We start from the raw sequence: 25,256 nt of genomic DNA on the forward strand, positions 1-25,256 counted from the left end.
TGTTCAGGTCCTGTGTCCTAAAAACAAAAGGATCCAAGACCCTCCCACTGAGATTGAAAGCCCGACCCATCCCCAAGGCCCAAATCATTGTGTCCCTGACACTGCCCGGCAGTCGCATTTGTAACTTTGTTGCCCTTCAGGTTCGGCCAACAGAACAGAACAGAACAGAACATCCTCTGTCTGACCTTCCTTGCTGTCCCGGCAGATGAAGAAAACGCGAAGATACGGAATATTCAATGGCGGCCTCATATCGGGTCCGGCATCTTGTAATCATAGTCCCGGGTTCTCGAGTTTGATAATTGAAAGAAGCTGGAATCGAGAATTAGTTTATGACTGCTCGTGTTCTCTCACACAAAAATAATTGTGTAAGTATTCATGAAGATATCGCTTCTAATTTAGGTTTTAATGGCCCAAGAAACAGATGAGACAAAGTCAGGAGTTGGCTTTGCTGGTTACTCTTCCCTTTTTCGGCGTGATGGATGGGCCCATGAACCGTCAGTCTATCACGTATCAGCTTGTTTGGTCTCCCACATATATTTGCTTCCTGAGAAGCACGAGGGGTGTTTTGTTTTCTTACCAAAAATCAACAGTAGGACCGTACCCATGTTAGAACCTGTGGTCCATTGAACAATCTCATCAAGGTCCCCATTGAACTGAAGAGACCTTCGCAAGGAAAGCAGCACACAGGCTCTGTTCTCAGATTGGGAAGGCTGCATCGCTTTATCTCATGAACATATATCAATGCCTCGACAAACACGGTCGTAATGCATGTCATGTCTGCAGCTTTCAGGCATACCTGGGTACATTCTGATGAAGAAGAATAGTAGTTGCAAGCATTATAATCTGTACGTTAATTTCATTCGGTTCACATGTCACCTGATCACGCCCAAGCATTCGTTAAGTCTCATTAACATCCACTCAAAGACCTCAAGGCAACCACCGTATTCAGACTCAAAGATCCTATTTACCATTTTCACCCCAGCAATCTCGGATCTCACATGAATACTCTCTTTCAGCTTTCCTACGGACCATAGCAAACATGGCTTGGAGGCCCCTCTACACACTTCTTCCCATCGTGCTCAGTATCATTAAACAATAGAAAGAAGGTGACTCGAAAGCAGACCGAATGGACGACGGAAGTTGAACTTATCACACTTGATTGCTGCAGTCAGCACTCACTCATATACCATATGGAACGACGGTATCTAATTTGAAATATATGACTGCTCTCTATATACAGATGTAAGACATCAGTATCCCATCCGGATGCACATCTCGCAATCTAGAGGAGAGAAAACCCCCTCACCCAAAACATCTCCCATTTCACATGTCAGATGAAAGAAGCAGCTATTTACAAATCTTTCCATACATTAAAGTCAGTTCCAGAGCTGGAGTAGTTCACAATGCTGTCTTGGCACCCAAGGAAGAATGTGGTCCGTATTGGATCCACATTGACCAAAGCATGGGCTGTACCTCGTGGGCTTGCTGCGACCGCAACCTCGTCAGCCCCAACCACTACTTCAGCATAAGCTTTATCCACCACATCACCTTTCTCTAGCTGCAGGCAGTTTGTTCTTAAACACGTTAGGAGTAATGCTCTAATCTACATATGAATACGTTCGAAATATCACAAGCAGTATCAATATATCATTTGCTCGGTTATGTCAAGTTTCTTCCTCAAACTAACATTGTAAACCAAGATATTAGTGAGCATCCAACTACAGTGACCATTAAAAGGTTAGAAAAGAAATGATTAATTCATTGAAGATTTGATCAAGCAAGTCATTGAAGGGGTGAGGAATGCATACTCTGAACTTTGTTTTAGCTCCCCAGATGACAAAGGTCTCATTACAAGTATGATGCCTGTGGTTTGCCCTGACCCCACCAGGTCGAATTTCGCCAACATGAACCGACGCACAACTCACAGCTCCACCTACAAACGCAAAAATGAAGGAATCTCTCCATCAGAATCCTCAACATTATCAAGTGATTGTTCCCCACAGCCAAAACCACCAACGACATTGTTTCAATACGAACATTTGAACGAGGCCTGAGGAGCAACAACTTCTTATACGATGCATATTCCGACATGTCCCATATGACTACATAATTGGACCTCTAAGCAATATTTTACGTTGGAATGAATGATTACTGCCAACAAAAATTCCGAATCCAACATCAAATATATTAGGACTAACTCAAGCAGAACTTTGGGAATGCGATTCATATTCGAATACCTATACGAGAAATCTATCGGGTGATTCTTCCCGCGGACTCGAATGAAAAACGCACATAAAATTAACAATACGTACATCGACTGTAGGTATTGAGCAACTTAGACTAGGCAATTTCACAGTTCATTGAATGACGGCAAGAAGGCTTAACCTGCAATGCCGGAATCCAGGGCAAGAGACACAGGGTTGACGAGCCACCCGCGCTTGTCCTTGACAAGCTTGGAAGCAGGGAAACGGACAAGATTAGCCTTGGAATCGTCTTCCCTGGACCACTTGATGGCGCTGTCCCGGAGGTGCGGGGGCGAGGAGAAGCGGGAGGAGGAGCTCTGGAGCCTGAGAGAGATCCAAGTGAGGAGGAGGAACACGGAGAGGAGGAAGGGGATGGCGTGGGGCTTCTTCAGGAAATGGATCACGGAGGACGATGAAAACAGGCTGTTCCTCTGAGCAAAGGTCGATGAGGGCATTGCGCTTTCTAAGCTGATGGTCGCTTGGGGAGCTGAGTATGAGCTCCTCCTCGGATTCGCCATTTCCGGCTTCTGCTTTCCTTCTCCGCCTTCTTCTTCTGATAGGATTTGCTCTTGCTGGTCTGAGCATGACGACGACGATGAACTGCTGAATTTGTGGATTGGGCTTTCTTCCCCTTGGGCTTCTGATGGGCCCAAAAGCCCGGCCCATTTGGCGTTACGTGTATTGCAAGGATTCGACACGATTCACCGAATGTAGGAGGTGGGAATCGGATTATTTTGAGCACGTTATCGATTGTCAGGTCACTTATGCGAATTCGATTTTGTCATGATTTGGTGCGAGAATGCTTCTAGTGGGCTCGTTTACAAGGAAACCAACCAGTCTCTACACAAAATACGCAGTTTTCGGTCTGCTCTTGCAACGAAAGAATGATTACGTTGAGTGAAGTTACCAAGCAGTTACAGTTTTTTCTACATACAAATGAAGAACACATCCATCTTAAACTGAGTTTGCCCCGTGCTACTGTAAGGGGAACAAGCGGGAGATGAACTCAGTCCTAACACGGGTCGTTCTTTATCTTATTTCCCGTCAAGAGGTTAGACGGTCAAAACATGAAATCCCATATGCGATGTCATTCTTCATTTCAACAGCAAGCTTTTCCGGCGTAGCTGTCAATTATCGTTGGGCAGAGCAAGAAAAGGTTTGAAGGTGAGCAGCAGTCCGAGCAGCTCAATCAGGTTTAGTACAAAGAAAACCATGTGACCACCTATGAATCACCAAGTTAATAAGACGATCGGGAAGTGAAGTGAAGAAACATCCGAAACGGGGGAGAATGTGAGGAACAGAAGAGTCTACTACCTGGCAAAAATGAGGCATGCCGGCGCTTCTCTGCCCAAGAAAATCTGCAATAAAGTGATGCAGAAAAAAAGCGCTCATAACAGTAACGTCTCGCATTCTATCAGACTTCATTCTGGTGAAATCAGATCATTTTTAGAAAATGTATATAAGTAGTTGTGTCGGTGTGTCAGCCTAGACCATCTGTCGGGGTAAAGGAAGCAGGGGGGGCATGTTTTCTTACAGTGAACCTCCAGTAGCTGGGCCAACAGCTTTGAACAGGGACATGGCAGCCAAAGAAATGCCATTAGCGGCTCCTCGCCGCTCTTGGGTCTACAGTCGAGTGCGTAGCTCAGTTAGGCCGAGAAGCTAGAATATGAGAAGATATATGCATACATATATATACATAGAGAGAATTACCACAGCTCGGTTTTGGAGAAGGAACAGTCCTGTAGTAATGGACACCTGGTTTTTCAAAGCATACCGATTCAGCACAAAAGAACAAAAGCAAATGTTCATACAAAACAATATAACCTTATGCTTCAGTATGGCCACGTAATTTGTGTTTTGTAGCCTATCATGGCATATGGAGAGAAGCAATTATCTTATAGCCTATTGTGAAAGCACCAGAAGACCTCACTCATTTGGAGATATTTAAGAATAAATTCTCTCATGATGGACGTGTTTGCATTTGGAAACATTAGGCGAGAGATGACCCGAGCGAGAGAACTTACAGAGAGTACATTCTTTGAAATTGATGCAAAGTTAATCAAGAGAGCAAGGCCGATACCAGTCAGCTTAGCTATAAAAGGATAACTTGTCAGCAGCAAAATGCTCAATACCTTCAGCAGAAACAAAACAGAGTCAGGACAGGAGATGAAAAACGAATACCAAAGATCACATAGTGTAAAGTTAATGGAATTGGATTTGCTTATGGGTAGAAGCCTTACTGCGCCAACGCGGGAAATCGTAACTGACCCAAAAGTCCTCTCCACTGGGGGGTACATAAACAGCTGAAATAATAGAAGGCCGAGACCTAATATTTTAACCAGAGTTCCCAACTGTCAATTCAACTGGGTTTTCGGAAGGACAACAGCCCAAGAAATTTTTACAGAGGAAGATTCGAGTCATTGAGAGAATGCAGCTCTTTAACCAAAAGAGAGTGCTGATTCTGCATACCTGAAACTGCGAGAACCTCACCAACGTCCGCAGTTGTATAACTCAGTCCCCCAAATTTACGAGGACTTATAGCCCACAGTGAGAATATCTGTTGCAGGCAGTTCGGAGAGAATAGACTACCATAAGCGATGCATACGGACAAATGTTGGGCTGTTATGAATATATATGCGGCATTTGCTTCTAGCTGAAGTGATCAATAAATACGAATTTGAGCAGTAGATCAGGAAGAAAAAAAATTCCTAGAAAGGGTACCTCTGCATATGCCATGTCATGAAGCTGGAATACACAGTAGACGATGATAGATGACATTAATGGCCAATTTCTGAGAAGACTTTGTTTCGCCGGCTTTTCTGATTCTTCAGTCGCATTAGATTCATTCCTGCTTTCCTCTAGTGTCTCATATGATTTATAAACTTCTTCACTGTTTTCACCGTGATTGTGAATTGTTTCCTGGAAGGTCCAGAAGCACTCAGGCTCTAAGAAAATGGCTCAAATATGTTCTGGGTGCGATTACGAAATAACATGATGAGCAGCAACTGATGGGTAAAGGATGTCTTTTGGCTAAGTCGATAAACTCTCCGGAGCAACTTACCGGAAGCCAACAGGCAACGGCTAGTACACATAACGCAAAAATTGATATCAAGAGACACGGTAGAAGATAAGGAAACCTACAGTAAAAAAGAAAGCATATCCATAGGATAAATAAAGTTATTCCACTCTCCAGGAAAATAACTGATGAAAAGTTGCGTACCTCCCGAAGATGGACTCTTTCGAAAAGATATGCGGGAACTTCTCAGCAGGCTGCAATTCAATTTCATCCAAACAGATGTGAAGATCAACAGACATCGGAGCCAACTTTTACGAAGAAGGATAAAAAGAAGAGAAACAGCATGCAGCACCTGTGCGAGGAAACCTCCAACTGCGGGACCGATGACCAACCCGATGCCCCACGATGTGCTGATCTGGAACGTGTTGATATATACAGATATTATATGCTTAGAAAACTCATGCACCTTTAGAGAAGCTTCTGAGAAAGAAGAGGATGGAACTTTTTTCCTTACAATTGACATAGCCAAAGCTTGATATTCCTTTCGGCAGACTTCTGAAGCATATGCCTGGAAAAGTTGAAACGTCAAAAAGGTGACCTTTACCTTCTAATACTGAATTGAACACCAAAAATTTCAGAACTGTCTCGAGTTTCGATATTCATTCACTAGATGAAATTCAGGACATATCGCATTTACAAATTATCCCAGCAAGCATCTGTCATTCTAAACGATCGAAGCAAACGAGGAAGATCAGATACCCTCATTGGGCCCAGAATACCACACAGACTTCCCAAGAGAAATCTCGTGGCGATGGCCATCCAAAAATTTGTGCTTAAGCCGAAAAGCGTGTTGAAGAGGACACTGGGGTACGAACAAGAACAGACAGAAAATGAAACATATGAGACATGATGAACTGCATCATTGACGAACCGCAAGATAACGGCAGTAATGAACGAAGATGTCCAGAAATACTTACACAGCAATTAATCCGACCAATATGACGGGTTTCCGGCCGTACTTATCAGCTACCATTCCCCAGGGAACAGAAGTCAAAGCCCTCCCGAACATGAAAGCGGAACCTCCAGAATAATGACAAGACACCAAACTGATGAGACCAAAGAACAGTGAATTTTCGTACCGATATAGCTAGAACTCGCAGGAGATTCACTTACCGACATAACCCGCATAAAACCCGATATCTTCCTCTCTCTTGGCAATGCGGAAGTCCTTAATCTGGTGGAAGTACAATTGCGAAGCAGAGGAACATTAGCAAACACATCAGGACAACCATATTCAAGCATGAATTCCAGTGGGAACAGCTGAGAATGATGTACGTACGTACCATGAAATAGAGGAAAGGGAACAGAGACGATATGGGTAAAGCTGTCGGAGACAAGAAAAAGACATGAATAAGCAGAAGCTGTTATTGATGAAACAGAAGATACGACAGGACAGGACAGCAGTTATGCCCAAAACGACGGGATACGAGGCGGAACCGGCGAGCACCTGCGCAGAGGACGATGATCCAGACGTAGAAGAAGAGCTTGTAGGGGACCCCACGATTGGTCTCCTTGAGGAGCTCGATCCTACAGCCAGGGCAGCTCTCATGGTACCCGAACTTCTCCTCCTTCAGCAACCCTTCTGCGATGCTGTCGTCCGCCATTAGAGACTACTTCCCGGTCTTTTCTTCACCTCCTTCTTTTTCCTCGGGAAACTCGTCGACCGATCACAAAGGAGCCACGTGGGGGTGAAATATAGTTAAATGACGACACCTGCTCAGCTCAAAGCCGTGTCGCCATTAATGCATGCACAACTCAGAGATGACTAACCGACAGAAACAGAGATTTCACGGGACATGGCCGCGATGACGGCGACAGCAAAAGGAGGAGGAAGAAGAAGAAGAAGAAGAAGAGGAAGCATCAACGTAACTGTCGTTCAGAATGTGAATCCGATGCCCTGTGTAGGCTCTCGTCGCTGGTTTTACAACCTTGACTGGACGGTACTGGGTCCCACCCATGCCGACTTGGCGCAAGACGCGGGTGTTCTGACACGCCGCCTAACGGTCGTAACTCTCCGACACCAGAAGCGGCTGACGACTACGCATTACATGTTAACAACAAGGTCAACCCATTGATATAATAAATCAACCATCAATACTATACATTTTACTTATGGCTGATTCACAGCCAAAAAAAGAAGAAGATACAGTATAAGGTCAAACAAAAATCATTAATTCTAATTAATGGGCTTAAGATCGATGGTTCGTCTTCATCGATGCGTCTTGTTGGCGGGTTTCTATTTGGTTCAATTTGATATGTGCCAAATTTCCATATATAGCATGCATGCAATTGCAAGTGATAGTCCGGATTATAATGATGGGCATTTTGTGATGTATAGAGAGATTCAGCGTCATCATGGAGCCGATAGAAGATAATTTTCCCTCTTCCTTTCATCAATTAATGCCGCTCACATTAACGAGGTCCAGCATATATACCTATAACTCGACGCAATATCGTTACATTTCGGTGATAGATGCCCTCACGATATTCTTTTATCTCGTATCGGCACTCTTGGAAAAAAAAACGCGATTATAATTACGCAATGGTGCAGAAAGCAACTAACGTCGCGTGTAAAATGGACACTGTGAAGAACAAAGTGTGCATGTAAAAAGAAATGTATAGTAGGAGAAGAATAAAGGACTTTCTTAATTCTATCTTCCTTTCCTTTCCTTTCTTTTCACGTCAGGTCACTGTTATTAATGTGCTTCCGTCAAACGCTGTCTTATTCTTGTTTTTTTTTTTTTTTTTAAACTTTATACGGTTCCATGACGACTTTTTAATTCGTAATTAGAGCGTAATGTTTAGATGCCCATTGATACTTGATGCACTTCTCGTCGTGCATTATTAATTTGCTATCTAGCAAAATTCTTTAAAGTGAGATTAAAAGTTAAAATAAGGGGAAAAGAAAAATCTCACACAAACTTTATGTGCAATTATCAACAAAATCATTTTTCAAGAAATGGGTATATGCAGTGACACGTGCTCTTATTTACAAATAGAATGATTTCGAATTCGATTCTCCCCAATATGATTACTTGTGTTTCTTCCTTTATCTTTGTATTTTCTTACATTAAACCCATATACTTCTCCTTGTAATCGAAAAGGTTCAGGAATGTAAAGGTGCAAGAACATGTAAATATTGAGGGTGTGTTTGTTTTCCCAACAATGTTCAATTCAACTCCACTTATGTTCAATTCAACATCACAATCATTACTTTTCTTTTATTTTTAAATATTTTTTAACCATTCAATTCAATTTTTAATATTAAATTTTCTCAACTATTCATTACTTTTTCACAATTCAACAACACAATCATTACTTAATCATTATTTTCTCTCAATTATTTATTATTTTTTTACACTTTTTCTCATAATTCAACAATACAATCATTACAAACCAATTAAAACCAAAACTCAACTCAACTCAACTCTCAATCCAAACGCACTCTGAATGTGCGAAAATGTAAGTTTGACGAAAGTAGAGTGCTAAAAAGAAAAGAAAAAAAGGTAATGCTATTAATAGTTGTGCCGAAGGGGGATTACAATGAACTCCGAATCACGTACTTATAGACGTTACATGAATCTCTAAAGAATATATCGTAATCGAATACGCCTATAATTATGATATATCGAGATATTATTTAAATAAGAAATTGACTACCTAGCATGCTTAGAAATAAAATAAAAAAGTATATCGGGAGATATTTGACTTATTCAATATCATTTAAACTCGAAGATTTCACATGCTTGCTCATTAAGAATAGTAGGCCTGATTTCCTCATGGACCTCCAATTGACTTGGCCCACAGTACGACGATTGCGGCCCGCTTCTCTAACCCGAACCAACATACTTCCAAAACATTACCGATTACACGTCGCTACTCGATAATCTTCGCTGATTATGGAAAATGGAAAAAACGACTTTTAATTATATATATATATATATATATATATTTTAACCCACCAATCACAATACACCACTCCAAAAAGCTTATTCGTCTGCAATCAGTAACTACAAAACTTCCCTTTCTTCTTCTGGTAAGATTCCACCTAGCCTGATCTAAACGCATCGTTTTCAGCACCCTCGCGCCGTCGCCGAGCTTCATAGTCAATGCTCCGATACAGGCCTCTCCGCTCAGCCGGTATCTTCAATTGAAGTATGAGCATCTCATGGAGCTCCCCTCATCATCCTGAGCTCCTCGGCTGTCGGAATCCTGCTCTCTCATACTCTCTCCCCTGCTGTTGAGGTACTAGCTCACGATTGCTCTTGGATTTGGATTGCTTTCGTTTGAATTGAAGATACTCATGTTCGATCTTCTTAAGCTTAATTGGAGCTCCCAAATATATAAAATTCCCTCGAGGGACAGTCTTTATGTTGAGGATCATGCTCTTGTCACGCTTTGGGATGTATGCTGTGCAATTTCGAGTCTGTCGGGGTTTCTCGTATCACTCCGAACGACTCTGTGCAGCGAAACCCTTGAATAAAACATGAATAGCCAATGTTGAATCTCCGAGAAACTCGGCCACAGTCCATTGGTTATCTTTGGGCCGTCGAGAACGTGAATGGGACCCTTTGCTTTGGCACTTTCCGTTGGACTCTAATTGGAAGAATCCCATTTTCTTATTTTCCTTGTATACAATCTGCAGGTTGTTCGACATGTATCATGCTAATAATGTCGCTAGCACTAGCTTGGGGCCACACAAAGCTCAAGGCCCTCAACTAGCAAGTTTCGAGGCTTTGGCTGGATCTGCAGCGAAAAACACGTCTTCTGCGAGTGGGAATGGGAAGCAACGGTTGCGCTGGACCTCGGATCTTCATGACCGCTTCGTAGATGCGATTACTCAGCTCGGCGGACCTGACAGTGAGTTAATGAGCATCTCAATTCTACAGTAGTCATTAGTAATTGTCAAGAGAAGTTGGTTACACAGCCAAGAAGTACTACTTTACAGTTGCGAAATTTTATATGATGTCACACGTCTGGTTCTGATGTATCGCATTTGGTTGGCCCCATATAAAGTTAGTATTGCATTCTTAATGTTTCCTTTCATCATCAAGAATAGAAGGTTCAGTTTGACTTACAGAAGCATTGGGTTAGTTATATGAGCCTTTTCATCAAGGAGATACCTTTTAGATAAAAACTTTTCTGGAATTAACAATAATTTCATGAACAGCTGCTCTGTCTACATTGATACGTGTTTGACCAGAAAGCTATAAGTATGTGTTAATTTTGGTTCAATGTTTTTTCTGTTTTTGTAATTAGTTGGTCATCTTCCTAGTTAGTGTTCTGTATCGAGATAAAGCGTGTGCCTAGCTACCGTACAGGAGGCGTAGCCCACCAATCGCAGTCCTGTCCTGGTGTAATATAAATATATCAACTGATGCCTGAGCATGTAATGATTATATCCGTAAGTTTGATTGTTAAAGTTTATCTGTGTCGTAATGTTGGTTATTAAAATTCCATATAACTCAGTTCAGTCATGATCAAACAACTCTATCGTGTTAAAGTCATCGAGGATCACTTCGGTTTTAAACTGATGGAGAAAATCTCTGTTAAGTCAGCGTGTCAAGATAAAAAGTATTAGCTGCTTTCTGTTACCCTAGTTTACAAGAAAGACTAATGCATCATATATTTCGGGAATAGTTATTAATTTCGGATATGTATTTTTGGCATTATAGAGGGAGTACAAGATTTTGTGATATACTCGTCCACTCTTGGGATTCATGGTAAATAACTTCTCAGAGCTTTTGTCAAGAATAGGGGATGTTGGTGATGTGATGGGACCATTAGTCTGTCTTAACTAATCTTCAAATTGTTTTTAGCATTATCTTTGAAGTACCAGCGATGATTAAAAAGGCGTCACAGAAATTGCTTGCTGGCTTGGCTCTGAAATCAAATGTGGACTTGCTCCCTGGTTTTGATGTGTCCTGTGTTTGATCTATATAACGTGTGGCTGCTCCTTGGTGAGAGGTCATGGTGTTTGACAAGAAGCGTTTTTCCTTGAGCAAATGCATTATATTATATATTAAAAGCTACTTTAAGCACAATCAGAATGATATCTGTCACCGTATATTTCATGAGGCGATGCATTTTGTCGAGCTTTCTTATGGTTGTCTATAAATGGAGCGACAATTAAGTATGTCATGGTGACTCCGCATCAGGGGCAACGCCTAAGGGGGTTCTTAGAGTGATGGGTGTCCCTGATCTTACGATATATCATGTGAAAAGCCACTTACAGGTTCATACACATTCTAATCGATCAATAATTTGATATTTCTTTCCATTTGAATGATTCTGATGAGGAACTTAACTTTTCGACTGAACTCAGCTTTTCTCTTGCATTTTACGCAGAAGTACCGTTTAGCAAACTATCTGCCTGACTTTCCACTAGATGGTAAAGTTACTGATTCCTCCCACCATCTATGAGGGCTGTGTCATTGGTTATGCAATTGCTGGCTTCTAATTAGATGATTATGTGTTCACTGGTAGGTGCAAGTGATGACAAGAAAACTTCCAAGGACAGTTCCTCAGGCAGTGACTCTTTTTCGTTAGTACTGCTGGCCTTGATTAACTTTCTAAAGTTCTTGCCATTTCCACCTGAAAAAATTCATTTCCTTTTCCTGATAATTTGTAGAGACATGGACTTGGAACTCTGCTTTAGCTTTTACTGAAAGTTTAAATCATCAATGTTTCAGGGGATTGCAAATTAATGAGGCATTGCGGTTGCAGATGGAGGTTCAGAAGCGACTTCACGAACAGCTCGAGGTTAGGCTCTACATTGTTTAGTTTTGCATGTCTAATTGCTTCCAGATGAATGATATCTACATAAAGGGGAAGAAAAGAAGTTATAGTTAGTTTAATCCATCCCATAAATGCCTTTCAGGTTCAACGGCAGTTACAGATGAGAATAGAAGCTCAGGGCACGTACTTGCAGAAGATCATCGAGGAACAGCAGAAACTCGGTGGGGCCCTTGAAACATCAGAGAAATCATCATCGGCCCAGACGGGGCAAAAGCAAAAGCCAGATTCAACTGCTGAAGCCTCTGTTGGCCCCTCAACTCAGAAGAAGAAACAGAAACTGGAGGATCTGCCAAGAGTAACTGAATGCTCTACCCATTCTTCTGATTTGGCCAAGAACTAATTTGGGAGAGTGCTTCTGTTCATCTATAGGATCTTCTTGTGGTCCCAACTTGGCCTCCTCGGCGTTCAGCAGGTCTTGGGTATATGTAATATGTACTCGTCTAGATTCAAAAGAAACACTTCAGTCATGGTTTGTACATATACAGGGCAAGATATTCATTTGTATATATAGCGAGGTATCTGTGTATCCTTCCTGCCAATGTTCATGTACATTGTTGCTGGCCTCCCATTGGTGCAATGAACTCGTAAAAGTCTTGTGCAGAAAATGAAAGTTCTTATTATCCTAACCCACGACTCCCAAAGAATCGCTGGGTAGATGGTTCATGTTGCCTGGTAGCTACATCGGTACTTCGGGTCCCTCTCAGCACTTCTCATCATCTCATTCTCATCCATAAGCTAAGTATCCTTATCCAGTCCTCTTCGCAACCATTGGTTTTTCACTGCACAAAATGGTCCAACTTTTGTATTGTGATTTTGTTCCATTCTATTGTATCAAAAATGAGAGAGGAAAAATTCGCATTTATTGGTGCAACGCTATAGTTTACCGCGACTACTTGGGTAATGTTCCCTGTGCTTAGTTTACTCATGAGAGCACCCGATTTATACATTACATTTACTGAAATTGCTGCTCTAGATAACAGATTCTGTCATGTTCCGTTTTATCGCATTTCTTTTCCGGGTTAGCTCCGTCTTCCCAGTTCTTGAATTCGTGTTTGCTGCTCTATGGAATATACTAAGTTTTACTGGACCTTGCAATGTCTTCTTGCTTGCATATACTGAAACTCATCTTTGTGAAGATTACTAACACCTGTTCTTTGAGCTGCTACTGCAGGCATCAGGCATCACTTTCGAGAATTTAGTATAGAGAGAGAGCTAAAAAAGTAGGGGAGAGAGAGGATTTAGTTTAGGGGACAGTGAAGCGAAGAGGTGAGCTGAGCAAGCAGAAGAGGAGAATGATGGCATGCTATACTTCAAGTTCCAATGTAGTTCTTGCATCCAAGCAAAGAGAAACAACTGTCTATGGTTTCGTGGGCTTTTATATACCTATAAGACTGACTGTATAGATCACGGAATATATGTAGGTATTTATATGTATGTATGTGTGTATTAAACTTATCAATATATAAATATTATCATTTGCCTTTAATTTGATTTTTGTTTATTCATATTTTATTTACAAGGGAGGAAGAATGTACTGTACTGTACCGTGGGAGGAGATGAGCGTGGGAACAGTTGCACGTGCAGAGCTACCTCGGAGGAATACGCATGCCGATTCTCATGCATCCACTACCATGTGCTTTAAAGCCATTTTGTCCAATTCCATTCCCACTACCACCATCTTACCCTCCATTACTTTATTGTGCTATCGAAGCCTGGCTAAGATTCCCGCCTAAGCTCTCGATTCGGTTTGGACTCGATGGATTGTAATAGTCGGTTTGGACTCGATGGATTATCTGCAATGATCGCCGATTTATCCATATCAAAAGTTGTGCGTGACGAGTTATACGGGACTCTCGACCGACAGACGTCCTCCTATCGTTTTGAGCTTGGAATCAGAGTACAACCTATTCGGAAAGCATCTCACGGAGAACTAAAAAAAGTATTCGGTTCAATTTATCGTGTATGAATATAAATTTGAAAGGTTTGGAATAATAATAATTTGTTTAAAAGTGTCTTCGAATCTCAGACAAATTTTTTTTTTTCCTGTTCTTCAGGTTCTTTTTCCCTCCTACGTTTGTCCGACACCTGATCTATTAATTATACTCGGGACTTGCTGGTCCAAAAGAAGATTGATTCGCAATTTTTCTTTCTCCTCTCTTTCTTGGCAAAGAAAATTTCCCTGTTAATAAACAGCATGGGATTGACACGAGTGTATGTATTGCACGACAATGCTTGACAAGAAATGGCCCCATAATCGAAAATTCTCACATCAAATTGCATATAAAGAGGGGGAAAAAAGAGGGGCCTTTCCCCGGTGTCTATGCACACGGGTGTTTTTTTTTTTTTTAAGACACGATCAGAATGTTTCAGTTGGTGACACCCTTTCTCTTTTATGATATTAGCGAGTGAATCCCGTGGTGTGGAACAAGACGTGTTTTCATCGTAAGATTTTTTGTACGACATTTGTCTACCTTATTGTACGGCTTAGATCGTGTCACTTCGTGCACAAAATACGTCGCTCCAATTAATTTTACTTATCAACCCGACCTAACCTCCAAACTCCCATAGAGTGAAGATTCATTTGCGTTCGTTATCCTTTCATGGAGCCTCTTCGTAGTTCCTTCGGATGTTCTACAAAAAGGTCAGAGAAGAACCTCTAATTTAGACTGAGAGTTCGGTCAGACCGTTGATTGTTGCTGTCAAAATTAACCAAATCTAACAAAGTTGGGCGGAAGAAAAAAAAAAAAGGAACAATAGGAAAAAGGAAAAAGAATTTCTGCTTTGGAAAAAAAGAAAAAAAAAAGATGGAGCAAGGTGCAAAGCCAATTCGATCGGGCAGGTAAAGCATCTCTATGCCCAAACTATTAATAAGTGCCTTAAAAAAATGACATAATATATTCCTTTTAGGGAGATGAATAATATATCTTCCTTTGATGTCTCCATTATGAGCATGAGGTTTAAGTCATGAATGGAACCTCAAAAATGACATAAAGATCATAGGCGAGAAGTTCAACTGTAAAGAACCATCATCAATTACCCTTCTTGTGATACATTTGCTCGATAATTCTAATGTTCATCAGTCCCGGCAAGAAGGAATTTTTATGGTACAAATCAAGTGTTTGGTTAGAAACAGTGAAGAATTGCAAGAAATGAAATGGGCAGAAAGAATATGGAGGGATGGGAAAATGTATGCAGGTCCTCACCTCTCCTGTGCCTTTTCTTTTTCTTTGGCACTGTTTTGGGGAAAAGGCCAAGACTTGTTGTCGGTCTATCACTGTCCCCAGAGAGAAAAATGTCACCTTTTTAGATTCAGATCGAATCCTGTGGCTGGTGAGTGAGGGAGTTAAGTAAGCGAAAACGAAGCTCAGTCCCCCTCCCCTCCCTCCCTCCCTCAGATTTTGTTCTTTTGCGCTGTTAGCTTCCAAGTCAGAAGTGTCAATTCTTCCCCTGTTTGGTTCTACTGTCTCATTCTATTTCCGGCTCCCTCCCAAAAGCCATTTCTTTCTCTCGACACTTTTAAGGTTCGTGCTTCTTGAAGCTGGAACGTCCTTTCTTGCAGTTACTTCAATCAGACCAGCTTTGGGCCTCGCTTTTGCAGCATCTCCTTCTGGGCATCAGTTGTTTTTTCCCGAGAAGTTTACGCGACAGCTGCATGCAATGCTTTTCTTCCCCCCCCCCATTCTATTTCTGCTTGAGTTTCTGCATGCAAATCTTTCCGGGTTGAGCTTACTCTGTCTGTGGAGCGTATCTAGTCTTCTGCGTCTTGTACTTTCACGAGTTTGGTTTGTCTGAGCTTTAGGGCAGTAAATTTCTGGTTTTTGCTTGGGGGGTGTCGATTGGTATGATTCTTGATGCAATCCGTGAAATCTTGGATCCTCTCAGGTTCAGTGCTGTGTTAAAGTGAGACTTGAGTCTCGGTTTTGCCACCTTTATTGAGCTAAAAGATCAGGAAAAAGGATTATAGGGTTCTGCAGATTTTCCGTCTCTGATTTGGGAAGGGAAAAAGTAGTTTCTGCTATGTACGCATACTGCAGTAGATAGTAGGGGGCTCACTCAGAAGCTGCAAGCGAAGGAGAAATTCTCCGGAAGAGTTCGAATGGGATCCCAAGGTTGTGATGGTGGCAGCGGTGCTGAGGCTCTTGAAGAGCAGCAGAGGCTGCAGCCCTTGTCTCAGCAAGGCTCGCTCTACAGCCTCACACTCGACGAGGTCCAGAACCAGTTGGGAGGTTTGGGGAAGCCGCTAGGTAGCATGAATCTCGACGAGCTTCTCAGGAGCGTGTGGAGTGCTGAGTCCAATACGGGACCCCTGGGCTTCGACTCAAATACAAATACTTCAGGGGCCCCGCAGTCTGGTTCTATTCAGAGCCAGGGAAGCTTCACTCTTTCTCGGGATCTCAGCAAGAAGACGGTGGATGAGGTGTGGCGAGATATCCAACAGGGAAAGAAGAAGAATAAGAAGAAGAGTAGTGATGGTGGTGGCAATGAGGTAGAGAGTGATAATCACCAGCGGCAGCATCAAGAGAGACAGCTAACTCTTGGTGAGATGACCCTCGAGGACTTTCTAGTAAAGGCCGGTGTCGTGACAGAATTCGCAAATGTTGGCAATACTCAGGGTCCTATTTCAGGGGTCAATCCTATTTCGGCTCCTCAGCAAGCCCAGCAGTGGATGCATTACCAGCTGCCTTCGGTGCAACACCAGCAGCCACATCAGAACACTCAAAAGGTTATGACGGTCTTTGTGCAGGGCCATCCCTCAGTCCAACAGGCGGTTCCAATTGGGACTGCCTCGATCTTGGACATGGCTTACCCCGATGCTCAGATGACCATGTCACCCTCCTCATTGATGGGAACTCTCTCTGATACTCAGACACCTGGTAGAAAGAGATTTGCTTCAGGTGAAGTGGTGGAGAAGACCGTTGAGCGGAGGCAGAAGAGGATGATTAAGAATAGGGAGTCTGCAGCTCGGTCACGGGCTAGAAAGCAGGTTGATGCTTGATTTACTTGTCTTGGGCTTTTTTCATTACTAAGACACTTTATCGGGTTTTTCTCTACCATGATAATTAAACAAATGCCATTACTGATCTGCAGGCATATACTCATGAACTGGAGAATAAGGTGTCGCGCTTGGAGGAGGAGAATGAAAGACTTAAAAGGCAGAGGGTAGGCCATTGTTATCCTGTGGTTATAGCTGTCTGAATTGTCCTCTCCTATAACATGTTTGCCTGATATGACCATTTTGAGCAATACCTGTGAACATAATCCTGTGGACATGGGGTGCAAATGAAGCTTGACTTGATACAATACCTTGAAATCTCTTTGCTTGTACTACTTTTAATCACCAATGATAACTTTCCCTTTTGTGTCGTCTTCTTGGGTCAGTGGTGGCTCTTAACTTTGATGCTACTCAATTTTGCAAACTATAATGTGTTTGTTTTTCAAAAAATTTTCAACTCAACTTAACTTATTTTCAATTCAATAATACAATCATTACTTTTTAAAATTTTTTAATTTTTTTAATCATTTAATTCAATTTTTAATATTAAATTATCTCATCTATTCATTACTTTTTCACAATTCAACAATACAATCATTACTTAATCATTACTTTCTCTCAACTATTCATTACTTTTTCATACTTTTTCTCATAATTCAACAATATAATCATTACAAACCAATTAAAACCAAAACTCAACTCAACTCTAAATCCAAACGCACTCTAAACCATTCCCATTTTATGTGGAATGGAATAGCCTAAGACTATTCCTATTGGGTAACATCTTTGGCATCACTCTTGTCTTTCATTCGGTGATTTTTTTGTCTTGCAATGCCGGTTTGAGATGTTCTGACCCTGTTATGCATCAAAGCTTGAATTCGAGTATGTCTCTCAAGGCATGCCGATGGTGGTCATGTTGGTGTCTATGCACTAAGAAGATTTTTATGCACCATTAAGCTTGCCGGGACATATTATAGTCCCAAAAAGATGAAATCTGAGATATTCATGGCTAGATAATAGCTTTTTCTGCCCACATGCTGCTTGCTGGAAGCTGTGTACTTACCTGCTTGTAGTTATCTCGGTTTCTCCATATGCTAGGTATTCACGTGACAGCATAACCATAAATGCCTCTGGAATTACTTAGCAGAACTAAGTACCATTACACTCGTCCTTTCTGTTGGTCACTGCGTGATGCATATAACTTCAATGTGTCTAGGATTCTGACTGTGAGATGGCTTTAGATGAAATTTTTCGTGCTTCTATATGTTATTTTGTATAGCTCTTGGGCAGGGGCGAGTCTTCTACAAACAGTGATTTCCGGCTTCTATGAAATAGAATATAGTGAATCCACCGTAGGCTTCAGTTGGGAGCTGGAGCTTAACATCTTATCCGAGGATTGGCTCTAGTTCAAGTACTGGACCTACTGAAATGCATACTCTGATTTCTGCGATCTGCCTGTTTCTGTTTTCTGTTGTTCCGATCTTTATCTGCACGAGTCGTGTCTTGACTTGCAAATGATGAGTTGTTAATGTTGCTTGATACCATAAACTTTCAAGACACCTTCCTAACCATTTTGCTTAAATTGATTGCTCGATGATGCTGTTGTGATAATGTATTGTTGGTCGTTTCTGGCTCTAGCAAAGGCAGATCTTTTGCTTCTACAGTCTGTCAAAGACTTGCCTCGGCATCAAGAGAAAAAGTGACCTCTTAACACTCTAGTGTGAATTGTCTTTGCAGGAGGCTGAGAAGGTAGTGCCCTCTGCGCCGCCTCCAGAGCCGAAGAACAAGCTCTGCAGAACGAGCTCCGCACCCTTCTAACATAATGTAACTTCAGCATTTGATACAGCCCTGGGAAGGAAAGATGCTTTCGTCTGTGACTGAGACTAATGCTGAGCTTGGAGATCTCCTATAGTTTTGACTGCAACATTTGTAACCACCTTCTCGGGCTTCCCTTTCTTCCTCGAGTTTTCTTAGATCAGACAGATCTTTTCGATCTTTCCTTGTATGTACATTAACCGATGTGTACTTCGAGATCGAACTCGCCCCGAGTGAAAACAGTTTCTGAGTTCTTCTATAATTTCCAAAAGAGTATTTGAGTGAACAATTGCTGATCTCTCCTTTCGTTCATTCTACTGCTTTGTCATCCAATCTCAGGTGTAGCATTCACGTGGGACCTACAATAACGAAAGGCCTTAATTCCTGGCCCAGCATGGTCCGTATTGACTGCCGGGCCCATAAATGTTGGGCGGGTGGACCTCATCGGCCCAGCCCATGAAGCGAAAATTGTAAAAAGAAAAAGAAAATATGAAAATAGAAAACGGGAGAGAGGAGGAGGAGAATAAAGTGGAGACGGTAGCGCGTGTGATGAGCTTGCCTCCTTCTGCTGGGGGTAGACTCGCCGTTCTGAGAACACACCTCTCTCTCAGTCCTGCCATGGCTTCCGAGAAGGCAGCCGCTCTCGCGGCTACTCCCTCCGATGGTCCCACCATGTGAGCCTCTTCCTCGTCTCTTCTCCTCAACCCGTGTTCTCGTGGAACGTAGCAAATGGTCGTTAAGTCTTCGCTGTTTTGCCTTTTTTGCTGTACGGGTCGCTTCAGCTCCATCTCATTATCTGACGGCTTCGATCATCGGTCCAATTGTTCTCGAGTCTCCTTGTTTAACGTGTTTGGATTGCGAGTATTGATCCCTGGAGCATTCTGAATAACTTAGTAAGCAGATTGAGCTCTAATCCGAAGTAGGGGTTTTCTGAGCGAACTAGCATGTAGCAGAGGCTCGTAGATTGCTGGCAAAATATTTGAGGTTTTGAGGTTGAAATGCTGAACCTGCTAGAAGTCTCATTGGAAACGGGGGTTCAGTTCAGCCATTCACTTGGGACTAAGCTCATTGGTTGTTTATGTGAACTATTTGATTCTGTGTGTGCTGCACCAGTTTGTGGAAGTGTTTATTTTTAACTTTTTATCCTACTTCAATCGGATAGCTTTTTTTCTTGTGCTGAGTTTTCGGGGTTGAAACAAGCTTTTCTTATGGCGCTTTGGACCCGGATAGGTTCTTCCATATGGTCTTGCCATCGCTACGGCTGTTTGTGGATGTTAGAAATCAAGTAAATTGTACTTTTTATTTAAAATGCTTTTTGTTGGTGTTTATCTGTTATAATTATTCAGCCCGTGTTGTTTTACTCCAAAAGAACGTATGCATTGGAAATTTTTCCATTTTCTTATGGTCAGTGCAGAGAGTACTGACTTGGTTGTCACCGTGATGCAGATTCGACAAAATCATTAAGAGGGAAATTCCAGCCAATATTGTATATGAGGATGAGCAGGTATAGAGCTATTCACATGCTTTTAATTTTTTGTGGTCTCATTCGTCTTCTTTAAGATTAAGTAATGCTTATTCCGAAAGCAGGGGTCAAGCTCAAGGAGTCTGTCATGGTTTATGCTATTAAATATACTATTCCTTTGGCTGGTAATGGATTTCGGACTAGTAGGGATTGATGAGAGGAGGGAATGGGGCTGAGGACAAGGGAGGGGAAGGGAAAATCAGTCCTTCTCTGTAGTCAGGGTTACTTTTGTTGGGTCTTGACAAACACATTAGTTGGTGTCAGGCTAAGTAGATGTATATTCCTGTCTGTCCTTGTTCAAGACTGGGAATCTATTTAGCTCTTCTGAAATTCTAGAGCATCAACTCTTACTGGGTTTGTAGATAAAAGGAAATAGGTCTGGCCTTTACGAGCACAGAATATATTTAACTAATAGGAATCATAGTATATATGGTCCCCAAGATTAATTTCCCCAACCATTTCCTGAATAATGTGAAGCAGCTTTTAATAGCAACTATCTATGAGTTGATAATTATATTGTACATTCAGGGCAACCTGCTAACAAAAATTTGGTATTTCTCTTAAATTTTTTTTTCTTAGCCCATATTTTGATTACTTATGCATTCTTACATTTTTCATAGTTTTTATGAATAGATATAACAGATTGAACTGTTTGCATCATCTATGGCCATTTTTCCTTGATGCTTGCTATTTTATTATTCATATTTTCCTTTCTTTTCTTTTCTTCCTCCCATGTATTAAAAATTTTAACTTGAGTGTCTAGTGACTTATCATAGGATCTACACGACCCTCCTTCTCTTTTGGTTCTATGGTTGCTGAATCAATGTGCTTTATTTATCAAATTTATACAGGAAAAACTTCTGAGACTTAGATTTGTCATGTTTTATGTATCAGCTATACCTTCAAGTGAAATAAATAGCTGGAAATAGTCATTTTCATGGAGCATTTTTATGTAGTTGTTTCTTTGTCCATGTTCCTTTCTGCAACAGGTGCTCGCTTTCAGGGACATTGCTCCTCAGGCTCCCATACATATTCTGATAATTCCCAAAATCAGAGATGGCTTAACTGGACTATCCAAGGTAAATCTTGGTGCTTTCCCTGAATTTAACATGATACTGTTTTAGCCCAAAAGAACATGATACTGTTTTTGCCAAAGAGAGCTAATCTTGAGCAATGGATTTTTTTATATTTGTCATCTCCAAAGTAACAATGTCTGATTCATGCATAATACAGTTCTATTTGTAACAGCTGTCTTGTAGCAGCATAAGTTCTCTTGACTCTGCTTATTATGTGTTTCACAGGCCGAGGAGAGGCATTGCGAGATTCTTGGTCGCCTTCTTTACACTGCAAAGCTTGTGGCCAAACAGGAGGGCCTCGAAGATGGCTTTAGAATTGTGATTAATGATGGGCCCACTGGAGGTGAGTATTTCTTGACCATTTTTTAATTAGTGATTGAACTTCTTATTTTAAGAACTATCCTTTTCTAAATTGAGGTGGCAATGACTTAACTGCAGGCCAATCTGTTTACCACCTTCACATCCACCTCCTCGGGGGTCGACAGATGGACTGGCCTCCTGGTTAATGAGACGGAGCATTTCATGCACGGAATTGACCTTCCAAGGCAAATGGGTGGTTGTTACAAACTATGAACTATGCTGGCTGATGAATAAAACTATTTGCTCTGATACTCTATTTGAAAGAGATGCGAGTGGCAGTTTAACAGTATTGTGATTAGAGAGTGTGTCTTTCAAGGATGTCCATGTGACAAACGTTGTTCTGCAAGTCCTACCTAAACACTGATATGACAAGGCTTCTACTGGTTTATGTTGCTTTAATATATGCAATATCTGCTATCTTATGAATCACATCTGCTTTAACGGATGGAAGAAATGATAGTACTATTTTAACATGTGACATGACGCATGGTGTTTGACGTTTGATCGGAAAGTAATGTGAAAAAGCTTTAGTAGGTTGACAGCTATAGAATATTCCGAAGTCAGACCGAAGATGGTGGAGGTCTTATCAGTGTCTGCATTGAGCCTCTGTTAGGTTGTTTTCATGCCAAAACCACTATGTAGGGCTCGAACGATAGAGTTCGGGATGAGTAGTAAGTGTGGAGGGCTGTACTTCTACTGTACTCACTTGTGGGTTTCTACTGCTATCTTTGAGAATCTCATACTGACCCGGGAAACTGGCGAAGTTTGCCCATATACTATTTTATTTCTTTTAATGCAACATGAGCAAGAAAATAGTCATTCATGGAGATTAGTAGATTAATCATGAAAAATAGAAAATAAAACGCAGCAGGCTAGAAATTTATGCTTCAGGAAATGTGAATCCTGTGGCATGGAAGGAGAGACCACAACCACAGCTTGCAAACAGTGCCTTGACAAATAATCGGCGAAGGAGGCCAAATGAGAGCTTGCAAGTGGTGGCTTTTTCCACTTTTGGGGCGGGTCTGCCCTACTCACATGTATTGAATGAGAGATTGCAGGTGGAAATAAGGAAGAGGGAGAGGTGTGGGCCCTTCTTCATGTCCCTATACATGTTCTTTGCTTGGTCATTCCAATCTGACTCTATCAAGGGCTCCACCACCAGTTCACATTCACATCCTCCTCCATGTCGGACAGCTCAATTCTTCGGGCTTCTTTCGAACTCAGGTGAGGTCACTGAATAATCTTTGGCTGTTTCTTGTCCTGAAACTTGACCTTGTTTCTCATCCATATGACAGTTTTCATTCATGGATGCTCGCGGGCACACCTCATCGAGCGAGTCCCCCTGCCTCTGGTGAGTTATTGGGTAAGTGGCCTGAGTCGAAATGCTCTCGATCTCAAATAAGTCGGAGCTTGCGTCACTTCCTAGTTCATCACCCTCGTCTGCAGTTGTGCCCGTTTGGGACTTTAGACTGACTGGAAACTTCAATACTGGATGATGGATGCGCTTTTCTAGGGACTTCCCGGAATCGAGATAATCTGATGGTGGCTTGAAAACTTCTAATGAGTCTATAGGCCGATTATCAAGAATAGGAAGAACAGGACGGGGACTAGGGCTTGCAGGAGACGATTGCGAACCGCTCCATGGCATTCTCACAGTAGGTGGCGGTGAGGATGATGACATTGATGGAGCAGGAAGTATCGGAAATGTGAACCCGGTGCTTGAACTAATACTGCTATCGATAAGTGGCTTTGGTGGGGCTGAGACCACTAGATGCCTTCCTCCACCCGCGGAAGGAAAATTATTTTCCACAGTTGGTCTGAATTGCCGGACGGAATTCAGAAATCGTTCGTGGGAATCAGGAATTATGTTGACCTTAACCGCTCTAACTTCCACAGGCATTGTTGGATTCGCAGCTTCTTTTGGTGCTGTGATTCCATGATTGTCTGCTGTTCTTTCCTTGACTCGGACCGACTTCTTTCCCGAGCATGGACACTTGGGTCGAAAAAGCAGCCACCTTGGAATAATCCTAGACCCTCTTTTACCTCCTGTCTGGGGACCTGAATTCGCCCCTCGAGCATTGCTCGATAAGAGCCCAGTCTGACTGTTCCAGCTAGCTTCCGAGGAAGCCAAGGAACGTGTCCGATATCCTGGTCCATACCCATCAACGGATGAAGCCGAGGAAAATCTCGGGAAACTCGGCGCATCGTACAGATTCAGATTGTTGAACTCCTTGAGGGGAGAGACCCTGTTGCTGCTGCTGAGGATCTGATCCTGTTGACCGCCTTCATTGAAGTACTTCCGGGCATCAAATATGCTCAGCTCAGAGTCGTCAGCTGCAGCAGAGCCAGGATATTCTCGGGGCGATGAGGTTCTCTTTTCGGGTTCATTCGGTATGAGGTAGGTGGAGAAGGGCACGTCAGTTGCTGCCAGGTGGGGTTTAACTTGATGTTCAAGAGAAGGAACAGAAACAATCTGATGATGATGCTGTTGTTGAGTGGAAGTGGTGAAGGCATTGGCGGGCTTCATCATAGGGGAATTAATGGCGGAAAGAAAGATGGGCACGCAGAGAGACAGAGAGAGAGAGAGAGAGAGAAGGAATGAGTTGATGAAAGAATGAATGAATGAATAAAGAATTTTTTGGCCCTCTGCAATGAAGAGATTCTATGCCGCTGGAATGTTATGTAGAGAGTTTGGGGACACAAGTGTCCAAGAAACATCAGTGGTCGGTCTATTGTTTGTCTTCTACCTGCGGAGAGCCGTCAGTCCCTTTCCTTTCACCTTCCCAAACACTAGTGATAGCATAAGTAGAACCACGCAACTGACACATTTACCTGCTTCGTCGCCCATCGAAATTCGGTTGGTAAATGCTGCTAGAAGAACCGGTTATCTGTTTTCGAGAAGCTCCTGCGATGATAATAAGAACCTTTTCTGGTGATGGTGTCTGTAGTTTGTAGATCCCTTATGAAACTCCGCCTTCCACCAAGTCTAGAACAAATATTTGCTTTGATCTTTCTATAGTCCTCTCAAAGAGTTATTGTCGTAGCGAAAAATTACTTTGGCCGACCAGAAATGCTATTGTTAGGTTGGATTGCGACTTGAAGATCTATCTAGAGGAGTATCGAGTAGATTAGGTTTGCTTGAAGCTGTGAGGGTGACCGATTTACAATGTTCTTGATGACCCTGAGCGTGATTTGTTGTCACGTCTTAGTAGTACTATTAAAGCCTTTGGTGGGGCATTTTGCTCCCAAGTTTGAAACACTTTCAAAGTACCGCCAGCCATGACCACAAGATGTGTTACGTGAGAAGGAGTCAGCAAATTCCCGGTGACTTCTCGGCGTGCTATTGGCATCTCGCACTCTGGATCCTTACCCC

The 25,256-nt window shown here is 42.1% G+C and overlaps 6 protein-coding genes across 9 annotated transcripts; 3 read left to right on the forward strand and 3 right to left on the reverse strand.

Annotated features, from left to right (window-relative positions):
* Positions 1-1,184: 1,184 nt before the first annotated feature.
* LOC116195235 lies at positions 1,185-2,945 on the reverse strand. The gene is made up of 3 exons (XM_031524238.1): positions 2,386-2,945; positions 1,809-1,933; positions 1,185-1,558 (listed from the first exon to the last, which is right to left on the reverse strand). Exons 1-3 carry the CDS (start codon positions 2,759-2,761, stop codon positions 1,352-1,354), a joined length of 708 nt encoding a protein of 235 aa, XP_031380098.1. The 5' UTR covers positions 2,762-2,945; the 3' UTR covers positions 1,185-1,351.
* Positions 2,946-3,109: 164 nt separating this feature from the next.
* On the reverse strand, positions 3,110-7,217 carry LOC116195233 (protein ZINC INDUCED FACILITATOR-LIKE 1-like). 4 transcript variants are annotated; one of them, XR_004154601.1, is made up of 17 exons: positions 6,767-7,217; positions 6,603-6,643; positions 6,433-6,493; positions 6,237-6,339; positions 6,019-6,121; positions 5,774-5,827; positions 5,612-5,674; positions 5,464-5,513; positions 5,305-5,380; positions 4,965-5,162; positions 4,713-4,800; positions 4,484-4,569; positions 4,324-4,375; positions 3,954-3,998; positions 3,778-3,866; positions 3,558-3,601; positions 3,110-3,465 (listed from the first exon to the last, which is right to left on the reverse strand). XR_004154601.1 is itself a non-coding variant. In XM_031524236.1 (17 exons), the coding sequence occupies exons 1-17, from the start codon at positions 6,921-6,923 to the stop codon at positions 3,439-3,441; spliced, it is 1,461 nt and encodes a 486-aa protein (XP_031380096.1). In that variant the 5' UTR covers positions 6,924-7,217; the 3' UTR covers positions 3,110-3,438. The 4 variants fall into 4 exon arrangements, 2 of the variants coding, with proteins under 2 accessions (XP_031380096.1, XP_031380095.1); XM_031524236.1 differs by having other exon boundaries at positions 3,558-3,669; positions 4,268-4,375; XM_031524235.1 differs by having other exon boundaries at positions 3,115-3,465; positions 4,268-4,375; positions 6,767-7,215.
* Positions 7,218-9,284: 2,067 nt separating this feature from the next.
* Positions 9,285-12,743, forward strand: LOC116195234 (myb family transcription factor PHL7-like). Its single transcript, XM_031524237.1, has 7 exons — positions 9,285-9,564; positions 9,965-10,179; positions 11,478-11,554; positions 11,668-11,710; positions 11,806-11,863; positions 12,012-12,081; positions 12,200-12,743. The coding sequence occupies exons 2-7, from the start codon at positions 9,975-9,977 to the stop codon at positions 12,455-12,457; spliced, it is 711 nt and encodes a 236-aa protein (XP_031380097.1). The 5' UTR covers positions 9,285-9,564; positions 9,965-9,974; the 3' UTR covers positions 12,458-12,743.
* A 2,595-nt stretch (positions 12,744-15,338) lies between these two features.
* Positions 15,339-19,223, forward strand: LOC116194290 (ABSCISIC ACID-INSENSITIVE 5-like protein 2). Its single transcript, XM_031523064.1, has 3 exons — positions 15,339-17,101; positions 17,206-17,277; positions 18,848-19,223. Exons 1-3 carry the CDS (start codon positions 16,214-16,216, stop codon positions 18,926-18,928), a joined length of 1,041 nt encoding a protein of 346 aa, XP_031378924.1. The 5' UTR covers positions 15,339-16,213; the 3' UTR covers positions 18,929-19,223.
* A 218-nt stretch (positions 19,224-19,441) lies between these two features.
* LOC116195249 (14 kDa zinc-binding protein) lies at positions 19,442-22,312 on the forward strand. Its single transcript, XM_031524264.1, has 5 exons — positions 19,442-19,599; positions 20,372-20,429; positions 21,437-21,526; positions 21,749-21,866; positions 21,962-22,312. The coding sequence occupies exons 1-5, from the start codon at positions 19,475-19,477 to the stop codon at positions 22,027-22,029; spliced, it is 459 nt and encodes a 152-aa protein (XP_031380124.1). The 5' UTR covers positions 19,442-19,474; the 3' UTR covers positions 22,030-22,312.
* Positions 22,313-22,626: 314 nt separating this feature from the next.
* On the reverse strand, positions 22,627-24,770 carry LOC116195246 (protein PHYTOCHROME KINASE SUBSTRATE 4-like). The gene has a single exon (XM_031524257.1). The coding sequence runs from the start codon at positions 24,411-24,413 to the stop codon at positions 23,079-23,081; it is 1,335 nt and encodes a 444-aa protein (XP_031380117.1). The 5' UTR covers positions 24,414-24,770; the 3' UTR covers positions 22,627-23,078.
* Between the last annotated feature and the right edge of the window lie 486 nt (positions 24,771-25,256).

This window comes from Punica granatum, chromosome 2, assembly GCF_007655135.1.
Source record: "Punica granatum isolate Tunisia-2019 chromosome 2, ASM765513v2, whole genome shotgun sequence".
Lineage (NCBI taxonomy): Eukaryota > Viridiplantae > Streptophyta > Magnoliopsida > Myrtales > Lythraceae > Punica > Punica granatum.